This window comes from Anas acuta, chromosome 4 (assembly GCF_963932015.1).
Source record: "Anas acuta chromosome 4, bAnaAcu1.1, whole genome shotgun sequence".
Lineage (NCBI taxonomy): Eukaryota > Metazoa > Chordata > Aves > Anseriformes > Anatidae > Anas > Anas acuta.
In genome coordinates, this window is record NC_088982.1 from 12,340,067 (window position 1) to 12,362,757 (window position 22,691).

At 39.3% G+C, this 22,691-nt stretch overlaps 1 protein-coding gene across 2 annotated transcripts in view; it reads right to left on the minus strand.

The window, feature by feature from the left end:
- WFS1 (wolframin ER transmembrane glycoprotein) overlaps positions 1–22,343 on the minus strand; it is a 36,069-nt gene extending 13,726 nt beyond the window's left edge. Inside the window, exons 1-3 of one of the 2 annotated variants that reach the window (XM_068679865.1) lie at positions 22,074–22,343; positions 20,355–20,549; positions 1,319–1,401 (exon numbers count right to left, since the gene is read on the minus strand). In XM_068679865.1, the coding sequence (XP_068535966.1) occupies positions 1,319–1,401; positions 20,355–20,544 (273 nt within the window). In that variant the 5' untranslated portion in view covers positions 20,545–20,549; positions 22,074–22,343. Of the gene's footprint in view, positions 1–1,318; positions 1,402–3,710; positions 3,763–20,354; positions 20,550–22,073 lie in introns of those variants that run through there. The other variant, XM_068679866.1, reaches the window with a different exon arrangement.
- Between the last annotated feature and the right edge of the window lie 348 nt (positions 22,344–22,691).

Consider the following 22,691-nt stretch of genomic DNA (forward strand, 5'->3'; position numbering starts at 1 on the left):
ATTGTTATTGTGTGGAAATAGAAAGTGTACACGGTTAAGGAGCTAAAGGAAAAGAGTAAAGGAGAAGGGTAAAAACTTTATAGATACATGCACACACATCAGAGGCTCAGATTGCAAAAGGGATTTCTTACTCAGATGGAACTTATATCCTGAAATAATATATTATGACTTGCTCTTTTATGTGAAGGAATAGAGCCAAGATGTGGACTTTGTAGCAGCAATCCCCTCAAGGTTAAAGCTTCATCCTCTGGAAAGCTGCTGGCTGTTTCAGAGGTGAGGAATTCCTTACTGTCTCACGTTACAGCTCCAAGGACAGCCTGCCCTCAAACAAGTTGAGATGGAGTGGGGAGAGAGCCTGGCATTGCAATATTTTTTATTTTTTTCTTGAAAAGTGATCCCTGGGTTAAAAAACAACAAATCACCAATGAGCTTGTAGGAGACCATGAGCACTCCTTGTCAAAGCCAAAGCTGAAGAAGAATGCTTAAGTCAGTCACCAGACAAATTAAGCAGGAATTCAAAGCCTTCTCTAAAGTTTTAGGCTATTTATACTAGATCAACTAGACCAATACTCCAGCATAATGCAACGGACAGGAAAGAAAACTTTTCTAAAACCTATGGGAAACCCAAATACCAACATATACAGGGGTAGAATTACCATTATCATTTAATTGGATCTATCATTACACAACTAAATATAGATAGCTTCAATAAACCATGAAGGGCTTCTTTTCTAAAACTTCTTTTCTATGTTAATTCAACATAGAAATGGTGATAGAGGAAAAACCAACCTCTGATGTTCCTGCTGAAGCAGCTCAGTGACAGTTTCTTCCAGAGAGTCCAGCCTAAGAGTCTTTGTACATAGTGAAGTACTGAACAAACAGTGTTGACATAGCTTTCATTCTGATAAACAATTGTGCTCCAGTGACAAAATTAAGTCCAACACCAAAAATCCAAACAGCATTTAAGAATCACTACCTCCACAAATAACTCTTGTACATAAAAATATAAAAATAAAAGTCAAGCACCGAGGCTTCTCCACGCTCTGAGCCTAATCCTTCCCCTACTCCCCACCCCATTTTGATATTCATCCTAAAGGCTTATGCAAGAGTAGGACCTGAAACCCAAGTAGGCAGCAATTCTCAAGGCTGGGAAACTACCCAGCGTCACCTTTCTCACCTTTCTTTGAACAGCTTATGATCAAAACAGATACAGTTCAGCTAAGTGTCTTTGGAAGAGATAAGAGTTCCACTAAAAGCTGGCAATGCTATTTTTGGAATTGAGAGCAAACAGCACTGGACAAAAAGCATATAAAATTACCTCTGTTTGTGCTTTTGGTTCTCCAGCTTTGGCCCTCTCAAGCAGTTCCTCGAAGAGCACTTCAGGTTCTTCCTTCATGGCCTCTAAATGAATTTGAGAAAGAAAACAGTTTGTTAGCAGAATTTGAAGTTTTCTAAATCATTATTATATTTGGTTGAAGAATTACAGGATCTTATCAACAAAATCCAACACAAGGGTTTTTACAAGAACAGCAGAACAGCAGTGGAAATTAACTAATATTTTCTCTCCACCCCAGCGTAGGCACCATTACTTGTTATTTGGTACCTGCCACAGGATGGTACACAGTTTACAGTTTCTCACTTACTTCCACAGGATTAATCTCTCAACAGAAGAAATTTCATTACAATAAATATAAACACGCACAGAACCTGCAGTATAGATCAACTTTTGTACTGTTGTTATTCTTATTCCTGATGGCCCTCGAGTCCTTCAGCTGATTACTTATTTAGTAGTGGAGCCTTCTCAAGCATTTTGGAAAAAGAAAAAAAAAAAAAAAAAAGCCTGTAAAACTTATCTGGTATATTTGAAATCTCAGCTCCTCAGTCCCTAGAGTATATAGAAACAATAACAAAATGATTAAATGCTTATAAAATTCATTATACCGAGCCCAATTCAGCAATCACATTTTTTTTTTCTCCTTTCCTATCTGATTGTATAAATACAGATGAACATTTTATTTTTTCTTCTTCAAAAGCATTGCGTTGCTTTACAGGTCAGTCATCAAGAAAAAAAATCAGAGCTTTATCTGATATCCAGGGTTTGTAAATAATGTCATGCTGGGAACAATTTTACGAATGAAGAGCAAGTTTAATACAAAAACTAACAAAGGCTGTGACAGCTACTCCCTCTCCCCACCCCACCCACAAGAATTTATAATCCGAAGTTAGTTTGGAAAAACGATAAGGAGAAAAACAATACAATTTACAGTTTACTCAACTGAGAGTGCGTGAGATATGTTCTTAATCAGTGGTCTGTTATACTGTTTACTAGCCAAGATAAAACTTAACTAGAAAGTCAGATCCAAACTCAACAACAAGCTCCAAAGCTTGAGCTTTGCCCCATTATCCCGTAAGGTCACCAACCACATCATGATGCTTGGCAGCTACGTATTTAGGGCAGACAGCATGAGAAAGCATGGCTAGGAAGCTTAAGAAGCACAGTTTCCAAATGTAGGAAAAAACTTGAGAGACGCATTCTGGCACCTGCTCAAAGCTACAGATTTCAGTCTCTGCCTACTAAGGGCAGCAATAATGCGAGAAGCTTGGTAAGCAGCCCAGCTAGCCGAGGTGCCATTTAGTATCACTGATTTTTCAAAAGGTGGGAGGAAGGAAGAAATAAACTCATTTCCAGATGATCTCCCAAAGAACAGGGCTACTTACGTTCTTTAATATCACTGGGACTGGGACTATTTCCAAACGAGAACAGGCTAGAAGCCAACTCTTTCATTAAAATGGGTTTATTTTAACAAGAACAAACCATGAAGTAAGTTCTCTCCGTCACCATGCCACAGTTTTGTCTGCCAACCTCCACTTAGAAAAAACACTAATGCCAGATTATAACATGTTGTCTGGCTAAACAAGGCACATAATGAAAAATAATTTTCATTTACTACTCCCTCTTTGCAGAAAGCTGTAAAAATATTATTGTAAAATAGGCAAACAACATCCCAGGAAGATTAACCACTTAATCTCCTTGCCCTGATGCATAACCAAAAGCACTGAACCCTACACAAGTCAGAAACCTGTCTTCTGGATGGCACTACACACACCAGCACCCATCCTTCAGGGGCTCTCGGCTAACAGTAAAGCAGAAGTTACAGAAAACAGTGTATTGTTTGAAATGAATATAATAGTCATGCATACCCCACCCAAATGAAAAAAGTTGGGTAATACAGCACTGCCCTGCTGCTTCCTGTGCTTTGACTTATTTCTAAGCCTTTCAAATCAGAATTTCAGCAGCAATAATCTTGGCTACAGATTTTATTTTATTTTTTTCCCATTCAGTGTTTTCTGCATGTTGAGAAGAAAACACCGTATATGTCTGTCATACTCTGGATGAACCAATAAAGGATGCACTGGTCAGAAGCATTTGATAACTAAGTGGAATTTACACACGGAAGTCAGAGAGAGCAGTTTGCCAAGACCACATAAGCCCCAACCATATGAGTTGTTCTCCAGCTGTTTATACAGGCCAAGCAACTTTCCTTTTGTGTCCTGCTCCATTTGGCATGTGCAGAAGCACAGCAGTGCTCTGGTCCCTTCCACCTTTTGCTCAGAGTGAAGTTTGTTAGATAAGCATGTTTACTACAATATAAATCCCTAACGCCAGCCCATTTTGTTCCTTGGTTTCTTCAATACTGGGATATAATTACCTTACGGTCCGACTACCACCTTCACTGAGAAGAGAAAGTAAAACAAGCTGACACCGCAGGCAAGCCTGCTGAAATGTTTGCTTTAAAGGAGCAGACTTCCAGTGGAAAAAAGTGCTTCCTGCTGCTGTTTTCTACCTGTAGCCCAGTCCCTCCCGCCCTGTTATCACTTAGTCTATGCACTGTCACGTGGAACCTATAAATATAAATGAAGATAGCTAATTAAAATTATGGCTGTGGGTTGGTTGTGTAGTTGCATGGTGAGGGCAAAAGAGCAGCTGTGGTGAGTTCTGGAGGTCAAGGTTGGAATAGCTTCGTACCAAAGCATTTCCACAACTGTCAGTATTTTGCCGTGCTTTGTCTGAGGCAGGCCTACAAGGTGAACAAAAGGATCAGGTATGAATGACTCAGGTTGCATGCCTGCCCTATCCATTGACTTTCTCAAAGTATTTAGGTCAGTCTCTGAAGGTTAAAGTTACACGGTCAAATGTGTTTAGGAACCAGGATGGACAGACACTTTCAGTTCAGTTCAATGCTAGGAGGACAGGCACAATGAAAGACTTGCCCACCATAAAAAGGCTAAGTGATGATCTATAACTTAGCACCCGTGTTCTTAAGCATGTTTTTAGTGTTTTAACCTCCTAATGTTTATTCCTCCCACACAGTAGTACTGCAATGGAAGTGCTGTCAGTAGAAGCTTTTATTTTCCAGCTTTGCTAAAAAATGATGTCTTTTTAATGTCAAATCTTACTCTGTCTTGAATATAAAAATTTCCATAAGAGAGAAGCATTCATCTTACAATACTTCATGCATCTTTTATGACAATTAAAATAGACTTCACTAGCTGTTGTGTGTCAGGTGCATTTATATAAGCCAATGAAGTCTATCAGTTATTCAAGGTTCACAAGCACTGAAGTCATTCAAATGAAAGCAGGCAGGTGAAAGCACACAAATTTTAAACGGTATGTAGCACTCATATAAGAAACAAATTAAGACAGGACCATGACGCAGAAGGGTGGATAGTACTTCATATTTACCTTTAGTTCCTGCTCTGCCACCAAGACCCTGTGGTGGCCATCATCAGGGTACCCCGTGGTTCAGCTCTGGGTTTATGAAACAAGCTAGTTCTACCTTCCTGGGGACAGGCTACTCAAAATCACAAATCGTTCATCAGAACAATGACATTGCTAATAGAATAATTAAAAAATATATATTAAAGTCCTATTTAAGTCAAACTTAATATATGAAATTATATAGCATCCTTTAATTTTCTCAGCTCCACTCAAAAAGAGTGGAATTAGAAAGATTTGCAATCTGCAAAGGATGAAGCATATGTGTACATTCCAGTCCAGTGCATTTATGTCCTCATACTACAGAAGGCATTTAAACCTCTGAAAAGTTACAAAAGTATCTGTGTTTTTTATTCAGGCCTTTCATTTCAAAGGTTAAAACTTTACAGCAGCATTTAGGAGAATAAGCCAAAGCTGCACATCATTAGCTGATGCACTATTAACTGGTAGCACTTAAGAGGTGCCATCAAAACCATTTCTTAGGGCCACTTGTTTACTAGTTAAAAGTATGTTTCACAACCCACACTACACAAGTCTGAACACAGCTGTCTATGTATATAGATTGTAAGTAAGCAATCTATGTATATAGATTGTAAGTAAGCTGATGAAAACTGAAGGCAATTTCCTTCCTGAAATTTCATACATTACTTTGCATTACTATACAAAGTAAGATTCCAATTTGGAGTCCAGCTTTGCTGCGAAAGGTTTGAATGGAAATTTACTGTACATTTTTGCATGGGCAGGAATTTTTAATTTTTGTTATGTTTTGATCAGAAAGAAGAAATGTTGTAATAAAGGAAAACATCCTGTTTTTTCAGTAAGTCTATACAACACTGCGGTAGGATGCAGTTATTGTCCCTCATCTCTGACATTTAACAATTAAATTGACAAAAAAGTAGTTTATATATAGTAGGGGATTTGTGTGTGTGATATTCAGAGATATTAGCGTTCAATAATAAATCAGAAAAGGAAGATGCCATCATAGGTTAAATAACACATGTAAGAAATACATATACATATAAGCCTCACCTTTGGGCTGCATCAGGGACTAAAAACCAACAAACGCTTCAACATCCATGGAATGTTTTGCATGGACCTCTATATTTCTAGATAAACCTCTTCAAAGCAGAAGATTTTGTAGAAGACAAAGGTTGTTGTCATAAAATTTCTTTCCCAGTATTTTAGCAGAAGTCAGTAATAAATAGATTCCTGAATAGCAATATTGATGAATAGCAATAGATTTCTGTTTTTTCTATCCGTCACATCTCCAACTGAAACACACCACGTGTGCACTGCTGGAGACAGGCTGACTCAGTGTCCAATGACATATTTAGCAAGATGTCTTGCACATGCTTTAGACAAATGCTGTTTCAAAAAAAAATATTAGCATTTAATGTACACCGTGCATCACCATTAATAAGCTTTAAAATATGTAAGGCACATACATAAATAATAATCTTTACATATAAGGAAAGATTTTTAGTTATATATGCAGAGTAAATCATATGTGCTCACCCAGCACATAAAACAACCTCCATTTTCTCTGCGTTTTTCTAACTGCTAGATAACACTGCCTTCCTTCAAAAACATTCTTTCAAGTTACTTCATGCAGAAAGAGTCAACAGGACGCAGACTGAATAATACGTGTTTATCGATGTAATTTCCTACCAACACAAGCATATCACAGCTCCCAGCAGAACAGACTTTGCCAGGAGGAGGCTAGGTTAGGCAAAGTTTTAGCACCTTTCCTGCTTTCATTGCCTGCTGGCCAGGTACACTCAGCTCTTTCTTCTCTCCGTTTAGGTCACAGCTACATCACCTGAATTGTCCAGATAACAGAGGAAAATGAAGACCATGAACAAGAAACGCCAACACCAAAAACTGGTATGTTAAGGGATCACAATCTGGATCACAAACCTTTTGAGCTTATGGTCTGCTTTGTTTACACTGTTATTGGGGCCAGCTAAAAGAGAGCCGTGTTACTGCACCCAATAAATCAATTTGTATACAAATACAAGGCAGGCACTTCCATGTCTTTTGAGCAGCAGAAGCCTAATGAGCACAGGATAAGAGAAAAACTGAAAGCAGCTTCTCAGACAGGAAGTAATAATGAAGACAAAGTGTTAATTTGAAATATATAAATTTAAAAGAAATTACAGGTTTTACAAGCGAATGTGAGAACTGCATAGAAACGCTACAGAACAAAAGATGAACGCATTAGGCAACACCCCCAGGCAGCGTATGAAGGAAACCTGTACGGCATACATACTTTGCATGATCACGACTACAAGCATTCATTTGGGCTGAGAAAGAAAGTGACAGGGACGTGCAGGAGGAGGAGGAAAAACCATGTGTTTGGGAGAATAAAGGATCTTAGATGACAAGATATGAAACAAGGCTTCTGGATTGGCCTTCCCATTTTATTATTACAGCGAGTATTCCTGAAGCAACTGAAAATAGTAAGTTAAGCATATGCACAATACATATGCTACATTCAGACCTAGTCAGTGATAACATACTTCCAAGCTCACTGAATATACAGCCAGAAAAGTACAGAAACTTTTTGTTTTAGAAGTATTTCATAAGACATGACAGTTGTCACAGATGAAAATTGCTATCAAGGTGTGGTGGTTTATCCCTGCAAGGTGGGCCAAAAAAAATGCTAAGTTGTCAATCTCACAGTTGATCTTGCAAATGCTAGATTTTTATTTTTATTGCAAGATTGTACATGCAGTTTCCTTTTTGCTTTGTTTGAATAAAAATGATTAAGACATACTGAGAAAAATCGGAGCAGCAAGAAGGCCAGAAAACAGCAATAACAACCTCAATTCCTCCCGGAGAGAAAGTGAATATTACATTAGAGCGATACAAATGTATGATTTTAGCTACATTCAGTAAATAAAGCAACAGATAGAAAAAGATTCATTTTTTTTTTCCTATAATTGAGCAGTGCACAGAACCTAGATGTTAGTGAGCTACTCTAACAGCACTTTAGATTTAGTGCTCAGCTAGGCATGTCAGAAGCCAAAAGTCTGCTACGGTCATATTCAAAAGCAAAACAGGATTGGAGGAAAAAAAAAGAAAAATAAAGGAGAAGTCATAGAAAGTTATTTAGAAATAGGCATAAATCATTATAAAGCTGAGCTCATGCCAAAACAAAGAAAAATAGAAAAACAATTAATCTAAAACATTTAAATTTAAAACCTATACCATGATAGACCAAGAGGAGGTTTGCAGAACAATTCACTGAAGAACCTGTTACTTCTTTCTATGCCTTTTTCCAGCACACAGGTTGCAGCAACCTACCAGGCAGACTATAGACAACTCAAGGGCAACCGAGTATTTTAAAAAGAGAAGGGCACAGTGAAAGATTTAGTAACAGATATACTCCCCTCCTCTCCCAACAGAGAATCTCACTGAGAGGCTTCTGTGCAGGAAGCTCAAGTGCCTTTGATTTATTTATTTATTTATTTTTTAAGAAACTACTGTTTCTTTCAATTGTAATTGAAAACTATATAAAGACAAACAAACAAAAAACACCTATAGTTTCTCTTCTTTGTTTATCCAAGGGTTCTAATAGACTAAAAGCTATTGAACTATATACTGCAGCACGTAACCTCTCACTTAAAACTAAGAAATGAGAGTGGCAAACAAGATACCAGAGATCCATGATAACAGAGACCATTAAGTCTGATATCTGTACAATGCGAATACACGAAAGGAAGAAAAATTGTAAGCCTGTGAAGTGTGAAAAAAAGAAAAAATAAGATATACTGGGTAAAACGAGAATAAAAAGCCTTGACATGACACCCTTGTAGCACTAAAAGTGTTGGAGGACAGGCAGATCCAGCTTGTATTTATCTCTCTAAGGGTGGTGTGTAAGGCTTCTCACAGAAGTCTTACAAAGAAATTACAAAGAAGGCTGTTACATGGACAAATAATAGACTAAGAAATAAAGAAATGAAGAGTAGAAATACGCATCTCACATACTCCTAGGGAAATGATTATTGGTTTAGACTAATATACAATAAGACCTGTATTATTTAATGCATTTATGTGTGACCTGAAAAAACCAGCATATATAGAGATGCCAAATTCTGCTGATGGTTTTGTTACACATGGGAAATAAAACAACAAAAAACACGACCTATGATAAACTGCAGAAGTATTTAATGATTGATTAAGTGATAAAAGATGAAACAGTACACGCAAAATAAGAAAAAGTTATCCTATCACTATATATGCACATTGATAAGATCTGAACTCACTACCACCACTCAGACTGAAACCTTGGAGCTATAACAAACTGCTTTGTCTGCGTGAGCTTAAAAAGCTACTGGAGAAAACAATGGCAGAAGAAACACCCAAGGAGCACTCTCAAATATGAAGACCTCACCTGTCAGCCACGAAATCTCTAGGCTGTAAAGTGCTAAACATGCTGAGAAGAAACCAGCAGCTCCTGCACACCTTTAATGTGTCAGTACCGTATGAGTAAAACTGATGAGGAGAGCACTAGCACTGCACGTAGAAAAATCTCCCTAGGTCTAGCAGGCGTGCTGTAAACAATAGTGTAAAGGATTCAGATGAAAAAAAGATTAAAAACATGTGTAACTGGAAAATGTTTGTCACCATTCAGACTCTCCAGCAGCAGCAATACTGATAGCACCTTCTGCAGGTCTTCATGCAGAGTTCACAGACTAACTCCCGCACTAGTTCATGTAGGAGAGAAGAAAAAGCTGAATGATACCCAGAGGAAGAAAAACACAACTTCGTACGTTAATAGCTTCATCCAGTAAGCTCTCTACTTATGTAAATGGGTTCCTTACTTATAAGGAGTCACAGGATGTCAAGCATTTGTCAGTTAATAGCACGAAACAGGGAAGGATAATTTACGTGTTTGATGAAGAGTAGCATGGAACAAGCTTTCACCCACAGGTCTTTCTGGCAGCTAAGTCACTGGGGGTAGAGAGGAGGGAAAAAATGTCATTTTTGACATTAGATCTTCTCCCACACTTGAACAAATTCTCCATATACCATAAAACATACGGATGTCTCAACTGATCAGTACTGTGCTGTATAGCCCTGAACTTTTGTGAAGCTCCAGGCATCCATCGTTTTACTGAATTGAGTTCCTTTAATAAGAAGGCCTTACTGTAAAAGGATCTGAAAGGAAAGTGTCTGAATTGCCATGTAAATTACTGTACTTTTACTTTGATAGGATACTAGAATGAATAACCTGTGTTCACTGCTAAACTCTACTGTTCCTATCATGCTCAACACAACCCTGAACAAATAAATCCGTATGTGCAGACATGGCAGAGAGAGGGTTAGCTATTGCATTTGAAAAAGCCTCTTCGTGACTTTCATTATATGATAAACTTCAAGCTTTTTTTTCTAATCTTTTGTCACAAAAACATGTTTCTGAAGTGCTACATGTAAAGCTTATCTCATACTTAATGTCAAGATAAAGACACTAAAGCAGTACTTGCAGATAAAACCAAACTATTCTACTATCATTATGTACTTTAGTTCATAATAACAAATGCACTCTGTGCCACGAGTTTCAACAGGGAAGCTAGAGTTTATATTACACCATAGCTATCTAACCCAAATTTGGGTTAGCTTGAAGAAGCAGCATCCAGGAACAGCTCAAAACCATGTTATAAATCCTGTCTCAAAGGAAGTTAGGCTGGTACACAGCAGGGATGTGTATCACAGTTATGGTAACCAAAAACATCCACAAAACCACAATCAGCTTCCTGGATGCCAGTAGTTTTTATAATTCATTTTCTGTCCTCAATTTGTATGAATGGACCCCAAAACGCACACTCTGTCCCCTGGATTTCAATGCCTTCTGTAAAATAAAGCTAGTATCAATGAATCATTGCCTGGCTTCTTAAAAAGCATCCAGCAGCTAAAAACAACCCCCTGTATTTGCAGACTGCCTTGAAGCATTGACATCTTCCAGCTCTGACCAGCAGCGTGAGATTCTTAAGCCACCGTTCCAAGAAAATCGTCTCCTACTCCTTGGCTTTCATCAGCCTTGTTCTCTACTCCTCAAGTATTTACCTCTGCTATAGTTACAGGCAGAAAAAGAAGCTTGTTACATCAAAGAGCGGAGGCCTTGCTGTGGAGTTCAAAACTATGCTAGGACTGTATTGTAATCATCTGGTCTTCTGGGACTACTAAAAGAAGAAAACACATGACTGAAGCATCAGAAATAACAGCCTGTCACCCAAGTCAAGCAGTTTGGTAGAAGACTTGAACAAGTTTGCTTTAAGGAGTTCGCAAGTGAAATATACTAGCTATAAAATATAATTTTCTTGCAGATCTCTGCAGTAGCCCATTTGTAAATAAAGTCTAACAATGTTGAAAATGGAAGATTTTGTAATGCACAAAATGCACACACATGCACAGTAAATAATGCAGGCATAATCTGTTCAAGCAATAAATGTTTTCATGGAAAAACTAGGAAAAAGAAAGCTTCAGGGCATGCCCACACAGGCATATTGACCTAAACAGATGCAGCAGAATACATTTTGTGCTAAATCTCACTAGAAAGTATTTCTTTTGGAGTCAAGTCCTATTAACGCACTTCTCAAGGGAAATGTTACAGTGGCTCTTTTTTTGGAGGAAGTGTTCCTTTTAAAAAACACAGATTGGTGAAATTTAACTAGAACCAACAAAACCAAAGTTTTCAAGCAACAGTCCGTAGCTCTTTAATACAGATTTTATTTTCATTGTGAAACAAGCTCTCTAAAAACCCAACCACACTTAGGAACAAAGACATATACATATTAATGACAAAAAAGAAAGAATAATTTTATTTCTAGAAGCAGCTATGTAAACATATCAGAATGAAAGGGGAAAAAAATTCAAACGCCTTTCAGGAATGAGAGATTTAAACTGTTCGTCTGCAGGCAGAATGTCTATTATAAATAGGCTTTTAGAAAAAGTTGGTCTGTACATTTTGTAACAAAAATTAATGTTCTAATAGCTTTTGTGTGTCACTGGATTGTACTATAGAGTTCTCAGTGTTCAGAGGAGCCAGTCTGAATCTCTAGAGAGATCCTCCTACTCTCTTTGCACAAGCTCCAGGAGTTCAGTGCTATTGTGCGCAGTACCTGCGTTGCACTAAAGTTTCCAGAAAGACTGACTGATGTTCCACTTGAGAGCAGACACTAAGCATCATGTCATAAACATGATCTGTTCATACATGTATAGTATATAACAATACAAACGGAGGAACTGACTGGAGAGGGAGAAACATTTTGTAAAACAAACATCACTGTTTTAATAAATGGTTTTACTACTTCAGACCATTACTTGCTCATCCATGAACGTTCACTGTTGATTGTCCCCCTGTACTCAGCTCTGGTGAGGCCGCACCTCGAGTACTGTGTTCAGTTTTGGGCCCCTCGCTACAAGAAGGACATTGAGGTGCTCGAGAGAGTCCAGAGAAGGGCGACGAAGCTGGTGAGGGGACTGGAGAAAAAGTCCTACGAGGAGCAGCTGAGGGAGCTGGGCTTGTTCAGCCTGGAGAAGAGAAGGCTCAGGGGCGACCTTATTGCTCTCTACAGGTACCTTAAAGGAGGCTGTAGTGAGGTGGGGGTTGGCCTGTTCTCCCACATGCCTGGTGACAGGACGAGGGGGAATGGGCTAAAGTTGCACCAGGAGAGATTTCGGTTGGATATTAGGAAGAACTTCTTTACCGAAAGGGTTGTTAGACACTGGAACAGGCTGCCCAGGGAAGTGGTGGAGTCACCATCCCTAGAGGTCTTTAAAAGACGTTTAGATGTTGAACTTAGGGACATGGTTTAGTGGAGGACTTGTTAGTGTTAGGTCAGAGGTTGGACTTGATGATCTTGAGGTCTCTTCCAACCTAGACAATTCTGTGATTCTGTGATTCAATCCTTTCATCCATTCAGAAGTGTTCTGTATTCTTCTCTAACCGTACAATAAGGGCTGGGTACAATTAACAGTATAATGCACTTTTTTTTTTTTTTAAATGTGCTTCTACTTACACAGTAATACCTTAAGACAGTCCTGCTTGCCCCGAGAACAGTTAAATATATTTGTAAAAGCACACACTGTGAGGCACTCTATTCTGAAAGGTGATAACAGGGATGAGAGTGAGGGGAATAACATTTGTTTAGAGAAGTGCTAAAGTCTAGAACTCAGCTTTGCTTTCTATGGGAGCAGCAATGGCTTTGTAGATACGATAACAGTCTTAGTCACACCACAATTGCAAGTCATCAAAATAGCATTAAATTGAAAAGGGAACAACTTCTGCACCCCCACAAAATGAAGGCAAATTGTCAGGAGAGCAGTGAAAAAAAGCATGTAGGCGGAAGACTAAGAGTGATGATATTATAGAGAGTATAAATCTTAAAAGTGGAGGGAAAACTATTCTTAAAAGGTATTTCTTTCTAGTGTAGCTATTATTGTACAATGATCATTTAAAGTAATTTAAAATAATTTTACACACAACTAATAATATAGCCCTGCACCTCAGGTTTATCCCAATTTATCAATAAAAATTTGATCAAACGTTGCCAAACTGGAAAAGTAAATAAGCCTTTTGTCATTTCTCAGTTGAACTTAAACACTGTTAACCCTCCCCACCAAAACAAAACTAAGGACATCAACTTGCAACTCTTTCTGACATTGCTTTTCTGCAATCATAAACCTTACCAAGCCCACAGATTTTTGTAGGTGAGGAACTGAAGTTATCATAACAACCTGCACAACGTTCTGCAGACTTACTGAAATTCTGCAGTGGATGCTCTTTAACTTAGACACCATCGGTTCGTTAGCTTACAATCAAAACAGATGACCCTTAAAAAATAAAAGGTTGTTTTGCAGGTCCCTAGTGCCTTGTTAACTTGCTCACTAAGCACTTCAAGTAGCTAACTTTGCAAACGGTTGGTTTTATTTCCCAGTTTACTTTTACCAGTCTCATCTCCTAACTTTTGTAAGGAAGTAGGCCTTCCGCTGCTGCAAATGGTCCCTCTAAAAACACGGTTTTGAATCTCTCCTATGCATTAGTTTGCTGCAGTTTTCTTTAAACATTGGTGTACGGATTAGGTACTTCCAAATGTTTTCCTCCAAAGCTACTACAAAACATCTACAGAGGTCAGCCGGTCTCCAGAGGTTCCTGCTGCTGATGAGTTCAGGCACATTCTGTTAGAGCCTTGGTTGAGATGAGGAATGTGCTTTTAACTTCCCAGCTGGTCCCATTTACAGCATTTTGTTAGCACGCTGGAACACACATACTGGATGCCTTCTGGAGGAAACTAAATGGAAAAAAAAAATGTATTTCTAACTACTAGATTTAATTTAGACCAGCTGAAGTTTGGTATAAATACATCCTACAAGATGGATACAGTTTGAACCTTGGATCCTCAGCACCAAACAATTGACTCCTATTTCATTACACAATTTATTCATGTGAATGTAGCTCTTTCCCTTCTATTGCTCATTTCTATCGCTCTAATACCTTGGGACTCTACTAAAACAAACATTTTGTTATCATATACTAAAACAGATTAAGGAATTGATCCACCTGTAAAAATTACAGAGGATGATGATCCAGCCAGGGCACTTTCCTTAATTTGGCTCAGTGTGGGCAAAAAATTTATTGTGCTGGTACAGCCCAGTGGAAGAGTGGGAAGAGGAAACTAACTTCAGCTACATGTGGAGAAATATTTCTTATACTTAAGCAACCCCCAGATACCCAGCCAGCATCAAATTCAAGAATGCAAAAGTTACTTCTGTTAAGGGACCTGTAAGTCTTTGTTTATCTGCCAAAGAAAATGTTTATATATATCTTAAATGGTTAAAAAAAAAAAAAAGCCAGGAAGGAATTTTCTTCCTCATAAATGGACATCCGATTCTACTCCCACGGATGGTAAAAACCTTACTGACGCCAATAGCAGCAGACCTGAAAAATGCCGATTTCCATTGTTCTTCGCTAATTATGACTATGTCCCAAAATTTTATCTGAAAATACAGTCATTAACTTTGGTTTGTATAGAATCCTTTCTCCCCCTCAGTAATACTTGGCAAATGAGTTTTCCAGAAGCCCTAGTAATTACAGGTAAAGCTTGAAGGGACATCAATAAAATGACAGATAAATTGTTAAGTAATTAATACTTCAAGGCATAATCCTCCCTTTCTAACAATCAAAGATTTTTCTGAGTTTTCTTCAAGCTTTGCACAAACATTTCACTTTGCCTCCACAGTTAGCCTGTATAAGCAAACTGCCAGAAAATGAAGACAAAGAAGTGCTAAAATAGAGCTTTGAAGCAAAGGTTCTTTGTAACCTTAAGTGGAATAGGTTAACATTTGGAAAATATTCCTAAGTTAGCAATGTTTCCTATTTGTTAGCTTTCATTTAGCAATGTATTGGGGATGCACTGTTGCACACCGTTACAGTGTTGTAAATTGTCTGCGAGGTGTTTTTTTGTGTAGTGTTTATAAATTTTATGTCATGCAATTTATAAAATAATCTTCTATGAAATACAAAGAACTGCATGAACTTTAGAAGGTTAGGCAGAAGTCCACTCATCTACAAACTTAAGACAGTGGTTTCTGCCCTCAAAGCTCCTAGTAAAAATACTTTCCCCCAATGCTCTCAATTCCGGAACAAGAAATTTGTGTATATTGCCTTAACAACAAAAAAATGGACAAAGGAAAAAATATTCCTCTAACCAAAGAGACATTTCTTGAAGCACTGCAACTCTGTTCTGCAGTCCTCTCAAAACTTCCTAAACTCTGATCATCTTCTCAAACTCTATCCCAAACTTTGAGATACTACCTGATTCCTTTTCTCCAGCTGTACTGGCTAGCAAAAGTACATGAACAATTTAAAAAGAAAAAAGCTACACAAATAAAATCCTGTTCATGCACGTATAAGAAATTGTCTATAAGAAACTGTCACCCTCACACTGCGTACCAGATTTCTGTTATCCTAGAATGCCCTCTTACCTCCTCTTCTACTGCTGACCAGCAGACAGTTCTCTAACAATTTTTAAGAAAGACACTTTGCATACTTGAAAGCAGTTTAGGCGCTACAAGCACATCCAGATAAGCTGGAATGAGAGTCAGTCCAGCTCAAGTTACCATTATGGCCGACTCAAACTAATTACTTAAATGCAGAGATCCCAGGCAAGCATCCTATTATTAGCACACTTACCTAGAACATCGATTCATAAGCCTCTTTCACTCTTCCAAAAACATTAATAGGAGCAGGATCTAGATACTCAGCTGACTAAGTGAACATGTTGATGGTGCTTTTTTTTTTTTTTTAAAGCCATGATCCATGTACACACATGGGAAACAATTCCACTAGCAAGAATTATGCTTTTAAGCCTATTTTGGAGGACCCAGTGTTCTTACAAGGTACATAGCACATGGATAGAAATTAAGGGTATGTGCACCTGGGAGGCACAGAAGCGTTTTAGAAGACTTCTTTTTCTTTCTCTTTCTTTCTTTCTTTCTTCCTTCCTTCGAGGTTGGACTCGATGATCTTGAGGTCTCTTCCAACCTAGAAATTCTGTGATTCTGTGATTTGAGTCTTAGTCTGTTTCAACAAACTTCAAGTTTCAATAGCCAGTAGCCACTGGTCTTCCTTGCTGTATACCATGTTCCTACTGATGAAGACTATCAAAACAATGACAGAACTTATTTAAGCAACTGGCAACTCTCCTGTAATTTGCTTACATGAATACTGATGACTCAATGGTTTTAAAATTTTGGAAACCTTAATTAGTAGTGCATATGCTTTGCTCACCAGTAAACTTCCTGCCCAGGAACATTCATGAAAGACTAACAACTTTGTTTTTCTTTAAAAAAACAAAACAACAACACAAGAGTCAACTGATACACATTCATTCCTAACTCATTCCATACACAAAAGCAGGAACTTATATAGGCAGAAGCTTTGCAGAGAAAACAACAGTTTTGGGTAGAATAACCCTTATTAAAAACAACAAAAAAAAAAGAAAAAAAGAGATCTACAAATCATCTTAAGCTCATCAACTGAATATATTTTTTCCCATCAAATCCAGGTTTGATTTACACAAAGTGTAAATCCAGTGCTGTTACCGCTTATTGTGAAATTGATTATATAAGGAGTAACAAACACTACCTAATGATGTATTAGCCTAAGATGAACTGAAAAACTGCCAAGAAAAAGCCTTCAGTATAGGCTTTTGACCCAAATGAAGTACCTATGCAGCTGAGGATGTGTATTGTGCTTAAGTGCTTTCCTGAGTCAGAGCCAGGGGCATTGACTCCATTGCTAGATTATGCTGCAAGATACCAATAAAGCTGCAGGATTAGAAGATAGGTGTTTCCTGGAAACAAATTACTTCATGTTCATATCAATGCTATGCTTTAGACACAGTATGCATAAGCAGAAAATGTAAGGAAAAGCACGTATCAGAAATATAGAAATTTTGGCAGGAATATTCCAAGAGTAACAGAATGGCTGAGGCTGGAAGGGCCCGCAGGAGGACATCTGGTCCAATCCCTGCTCAAGCAGGGCCAACTACAGCAGGTTGCCCACATCCAAGCAGCTTTTGAAAATCACTAAGGAGGAGAATCTACAACCTCCCTGGGCAACCTGTGCCAGTGCTCAGTCACCCACACAGTAATGAAGTGCTTCCTGGTATTCAGATACAACCTTCCATGTCTCAGCTTGTGTCTGCTGCCTCTTCTCCTGTCCCTGGGCACCACTGAAAACAGACTGTATCAGTCCTCTGCCGAGCCCCCTCTCCTCTAGGCTGAAGAGTCCCACCTCTAAGCCTTTCTTCACAGAAGAGATGTTCCAGTCCCATAATCATTTTTGTGGCCCTTCACTGGGCTCCCTCCAGCAGCTCCATGTCTCTCTCATACTGTGAAGCCCAGAACTGAGCCCAGTACCCTGTGAGTGGCCTCAGCAGTGCTGAGCAGAGAGGAAGGATCCCTCTCAACCTGCTGGCAATGTTCCTCCTAAGGCCCAGGATGGGATCTGCCTCCTTGGCTGCAGGACATGTGATAGGTAGGTTTGAGGTGAAACTGCCTTTCAGGATCATCATACAGCAGACACAGCACACCACTCCTTCTCCAACTGAAATCAGAGCACTTTTATTGAAGACTACATTACTTGTATAAAATGCTACAAGCTTCAATTTGTATTATGAGATACTTCAGTCATAAAGAGGAAGTGTTCTAAACCTTTAATAATTTTTACTGTGATAGCTTTCTGTACAGAAATGTGTTGGTTTTATCTGTCCTCTTCTGCATCGTTTGCAGTCATCAGAGGAACTAGTGACACATAGTGACTGTTCAAAGCAACTGGCTTACTTTTCCGAGGAAGAAGCAGCAACTGCTCTTCTCAAAGCATCTGTTCTATGTCCTTTCATAGAATCAGAACACAACAGAACTACATGTCATGGACACAAGACTGGATCCTTCGCTCTTCCTACATCTATCAGCAACTGGAACATTATTTATTGGTAAAGGCTGTAGTGATTCAAAGGAATATCTATTCTGTCTGAATATTCTTAAGATTGCCAAAGTGCCAATTTTCAATTTGAGATTTTCATATTTATGTTTCAATAAGCAGATATATATGACTGTGTGAACTTCTGTGGATTTGTGCTTCTCTTTCTGAAGTCCTACTTAAATCCCCGTTTTTAAGTTTTGATGTCCACTGCTGCCGGGCATAGAAGAAAAATTCTCTGCTACCCCTCTTTAAGAGAATTTTTCAGTTCTAGAAACTATTAGTATTACAACAAATCTGTCAAGTCTAAAATAACTGTAGAAGAAAATACTGGATGAAGAAACATGCTCTCACTGAACACATCTGCTACCTACGTCCACTCAAATCTTGGCCGTTAAGAGACTCTGGCAAGATATAATTGCAACAGTAGCTCATTCTACAGCATTAAATACTTGAGTATATTAAGGGGATGTAAAGGGCAATGACAGTGTTACCAGTACCGAAAAGATTTTTATGGGAATTGATTTAAATCAGAAATGAGTCACAACTGAAATGGAGAAATGTATCAATACTTGACAGTCCTCTTTTATAGGGGTGCAAAGAGAATCACCTTTAATACAAAAACCAGCACAGAGATCATTAGTAAATATACAGACCTGTAAAGAGACAGAATTGAGACAAAGCTTGATATGACTTTAAAAGCCCAATATTGATACAGAATAGAAAATCTCCAGATTAGCTAAAAGATATCTGACAGAATCTGTTTAAAATAACACTGTATTGATAGTATGTATTAATTTTCAGAATCGCGTATGAATGTGGGCACCAACAGCAGAAACCGATGCCTTTCCGTTTTAAGTGATACTATAAAAAAGTGCAAGGTAACTCCACACCATATTCCTAATATTGTTGCTATTCTCTTCTTGTTGAAGCATACTAAGAAACCGAAGAATGAAGAAAGGAAGAAAACATACCTGTTAGTGCTAATCCTAAATTAAGAATCATGTAATTAACGTCAGAATTGTCAATTCTCCAGCATCTCTGAATTGTTTTACTGGTGGGTGAGATGACAAAGCTGGTAGTGATACCTTGAAGCATGTTCGAAATTCAAGTATCTTTTTTTTTCTTCTGTTGGGAATGAGCCCTTTGGTACCAAAGAACCAAGAAAGTTCCAGAATTCAATTTCAAATTAGATATAAGAAGCACTAACACTGCCACAATATTGGCCTGAACCACATGCAGCGCTTACCTACATCTGATGCATGACACAGAGATATTCACACATTTAATAATTTTAAACCATTGGATAGCTTTATTACCTTCAATAAAGCAAGTCATATGTATATACAGGTATTAAGGCATGCACCCAGTTTCAGAATTTAAAGTCCAAGAAAATTAAAGAGCAGTAGAAGTGTTATACCTGGAATAGTAAACTTCTTGCAGAAGTGTTAGATTACAAACCGAATTTAAAGTGAAACTCAGCAGCTGAACACCAGAGTCAGATACTTTTCTACCTACTTTTTGCAAGAAACTTTTCTCTCATCCCACGATCAGTTTTCAAAGTTCATGAAACTGAACAGGTTCACAGTAAGGAAGAAAAAGTATTCTTCTGCCTTTCAAAATGTATCTTCATGTATCTTGATTGCTAATCTTAACTTTATATGAAACGGGAGTGACAGAAATATCAGCTTATTATTCCCTCACTCTACATCACGGCAGTATCTATTCATCCAGATTAAAACTCATACTAAAGCTACAGTTAACAAGCAGTGTAGCAAGTTAAAGAAATTAAATTGAAACCTTAATATTCTGCTAAATTACATTTAATTCTTCCTACCAATTTTTCACAGAAACTTCTTTCCTGTTGCTCTGTGTACGTAAGAAAAAGTGGATGGAAAAAACACAAAAATATGTACAAAATAAGCAGCAAAAAACTTCTCTTCCAAAACAATAGGTTAAGAAATTAGAGACATTTATTTTTCTACTTGACAGTGTCACTTTAAAGCAAGAGCTGAATGTGTGTTTGTACTTTATTCTCTTAATGTTTACCATAACCCAATTTTGCAGAGAAATTGCTTTCATGCTTACCATTTTTTTCAGCTTTCTCCCTGCTATGGGAGTAGTCAGAACCTGAAGGAAAAGTTGCAGCATCTCCTGAGGGTGGTCCTGACCTCCGATTGTTCTCACTGTGGTCCACAGCAGCAGCGTTCAGCTGGGACCTTCCAAGATGTTGCTGTGGCTGAGGAGGACTTGATTGGGGATCAGGATCTGAATTCATTTTAGCTGTAAAAGAAGAGACTTGTAATTAATTATCAGGTAGCATGATTAATACACGAAAACTGAATAAAGCTTAAGATGGGAATATATTCATATAATTAATTTAACAAAAAGCCTTGAAAAGGGCAAAGATGCCAATAGTAACCACAAGACATATAAAAATATCCTTGAATAATTCTAAGCATTAACAGTTATTATTGAATAAGAATCTTCATATATGTATAATTAAGCAAGAACATCAACTGCTTTTTTTCCTTAACTATATGAGAACTGGTTTTCAGGTCTTGACAAAAAAAAAATAATGAATCGATCCCATAAAAACTGCATATAAATAATTTATCTGAACCTAATTTTGTGCTTCCACATGTAACAAAAAAAGACTAGCCCCTAACTATTTATAGAACAATATCAACTATTCTAAAGTGACAGAAAAATCACTTCCTATCAAGGACCTGGTCCACAGCCACCACCTCAGTCAGGCAACAGAGTAAGAAGAGAAGGATAAGGCAAAGGAGGAGGAGATGTGGAGCTATGACACTGGAAATGAGAGGAGGTACACCCCCAAAGACATGCTTTGTTGAAACTGACAAGATCCAAAATAAGGTCACTCAACTTACTACTTAGTTACTATTTTATGTTATTAAATAGCTTTTACATAGAAAACAGTAGGGCAGGGAGGGAGAGGCCTTACAATTCCTCACAAGAGAAGGCCCAAACTCCCACTGTAAAGCCTCTCCTGACCGAGGAGGGGATCTCTGTTCTGCAGTTTGATTGCTTTCATTAGCAAACTTTCACAGAAGTGCTAACTGAAAACTTAGCTTTTCCAAGGCAGGAAGCGGAGAGGTACATGGACACTATCACGGTGTAACAAAGAGTAACTCCAGCTGCTCTACAGCAACTTACTTCCCAGGAATGTGGCAATTCACAGCTAACACTGTAAAAGGTGTCTGCCAACAAGCTGCATTTTTAAATTCTGTGCGTATTTCCACCTAACGATGTGGAAGCAATAAGCCAAAACTGCAGATGCAGTCCCTAATTCAGGCAACAACTCCAGCCCTAATTAGAGGGCACTAAAATCACAGCAGGATGCGAGAACTGTATTATCAGCACATAGCATTCTTTGCAACTTAGACAACGTGCTTGCCAAAATGAAGCTTCCTTAAACTACCAAAAAATGTTTTACTGAAAAAAAAGAAATGCATTTCTGTCTTGTATCTCTATAAAGTTATAAATAAACCAACACAGCCCAGTTCACCCAACCTTCAGACAAGCCCTAGGAAAACACAGAGATTAAAATACTTTCCAGTAAGCCAGCAAGAGTATTTTTAACCACCATACAAGCACAAAAGTTACTCAGCATCTTGTTGTGAGCGTGACCTTGGCGCAGGGAGGCAGAGCAGGGTAGGACCAGCCCGGGGATGCGCCCCAATGCGGACCCCCAGCGCCTGTGGGGCGGCCCCGACCCGGGACGAGGAACCGGGCACCGGAGGCCTGAGTCTGTGGGCGTGCTGTGAGCAGGACGGGACTTACCTCGAGCTGAGCGAGCCACCAACAGCACTCCCCTCTCGCAAGCCTACTCCGTGCTCTCCCCGTCCTACAAAGGGCTCCCCAAGTTTCCCTCGGTGCCGGGACTCCCCCAGAAGCCCCGTGGGGAGCGGGAGGCAGGCAGGCAGGGAAGCTCGGGCTGTCCTCCCCCGAGCCCTGCGGGGGGAAGGCAGCAGCAGGCACTGCCGGCGGAAAGTTTCTCCGCCTGCTGCCGGGCGCCGAGTGGGGCGGTGGCGGCGGCCCTAAGGGGCGGCCCCGTCCCGCCCCCGGCCGCGGCCCCCTTCCCGCGGCGCCTTGCGAGGGGGCAGCGCCGCCGCCATTCCCCGCCCGCCGCTCCATGGCGAGGAGAGGCCGAGAAGGGGGTGGTGATAGTGGGGGCTGCCCGTGCTGAGGGGGTGGCTGCCCACAGGGTGCCGTGAGGGAGGTGGCTGGGGAGGGCTTCGGCAGCTCCAAAATGGCAGCGCGGGGCGCTGAGGGCGGTGGGGGTCGAGCGTCGGTGGGCAGCGCCTCACGGCTCCCCCTTGAGGCGTCCGAAGCGCGGGTGAAGCCTTTTTCTCGAGATAGGCCCTTAAGTCGTGCTTTTGGGGGACAAAAGTGAGGATT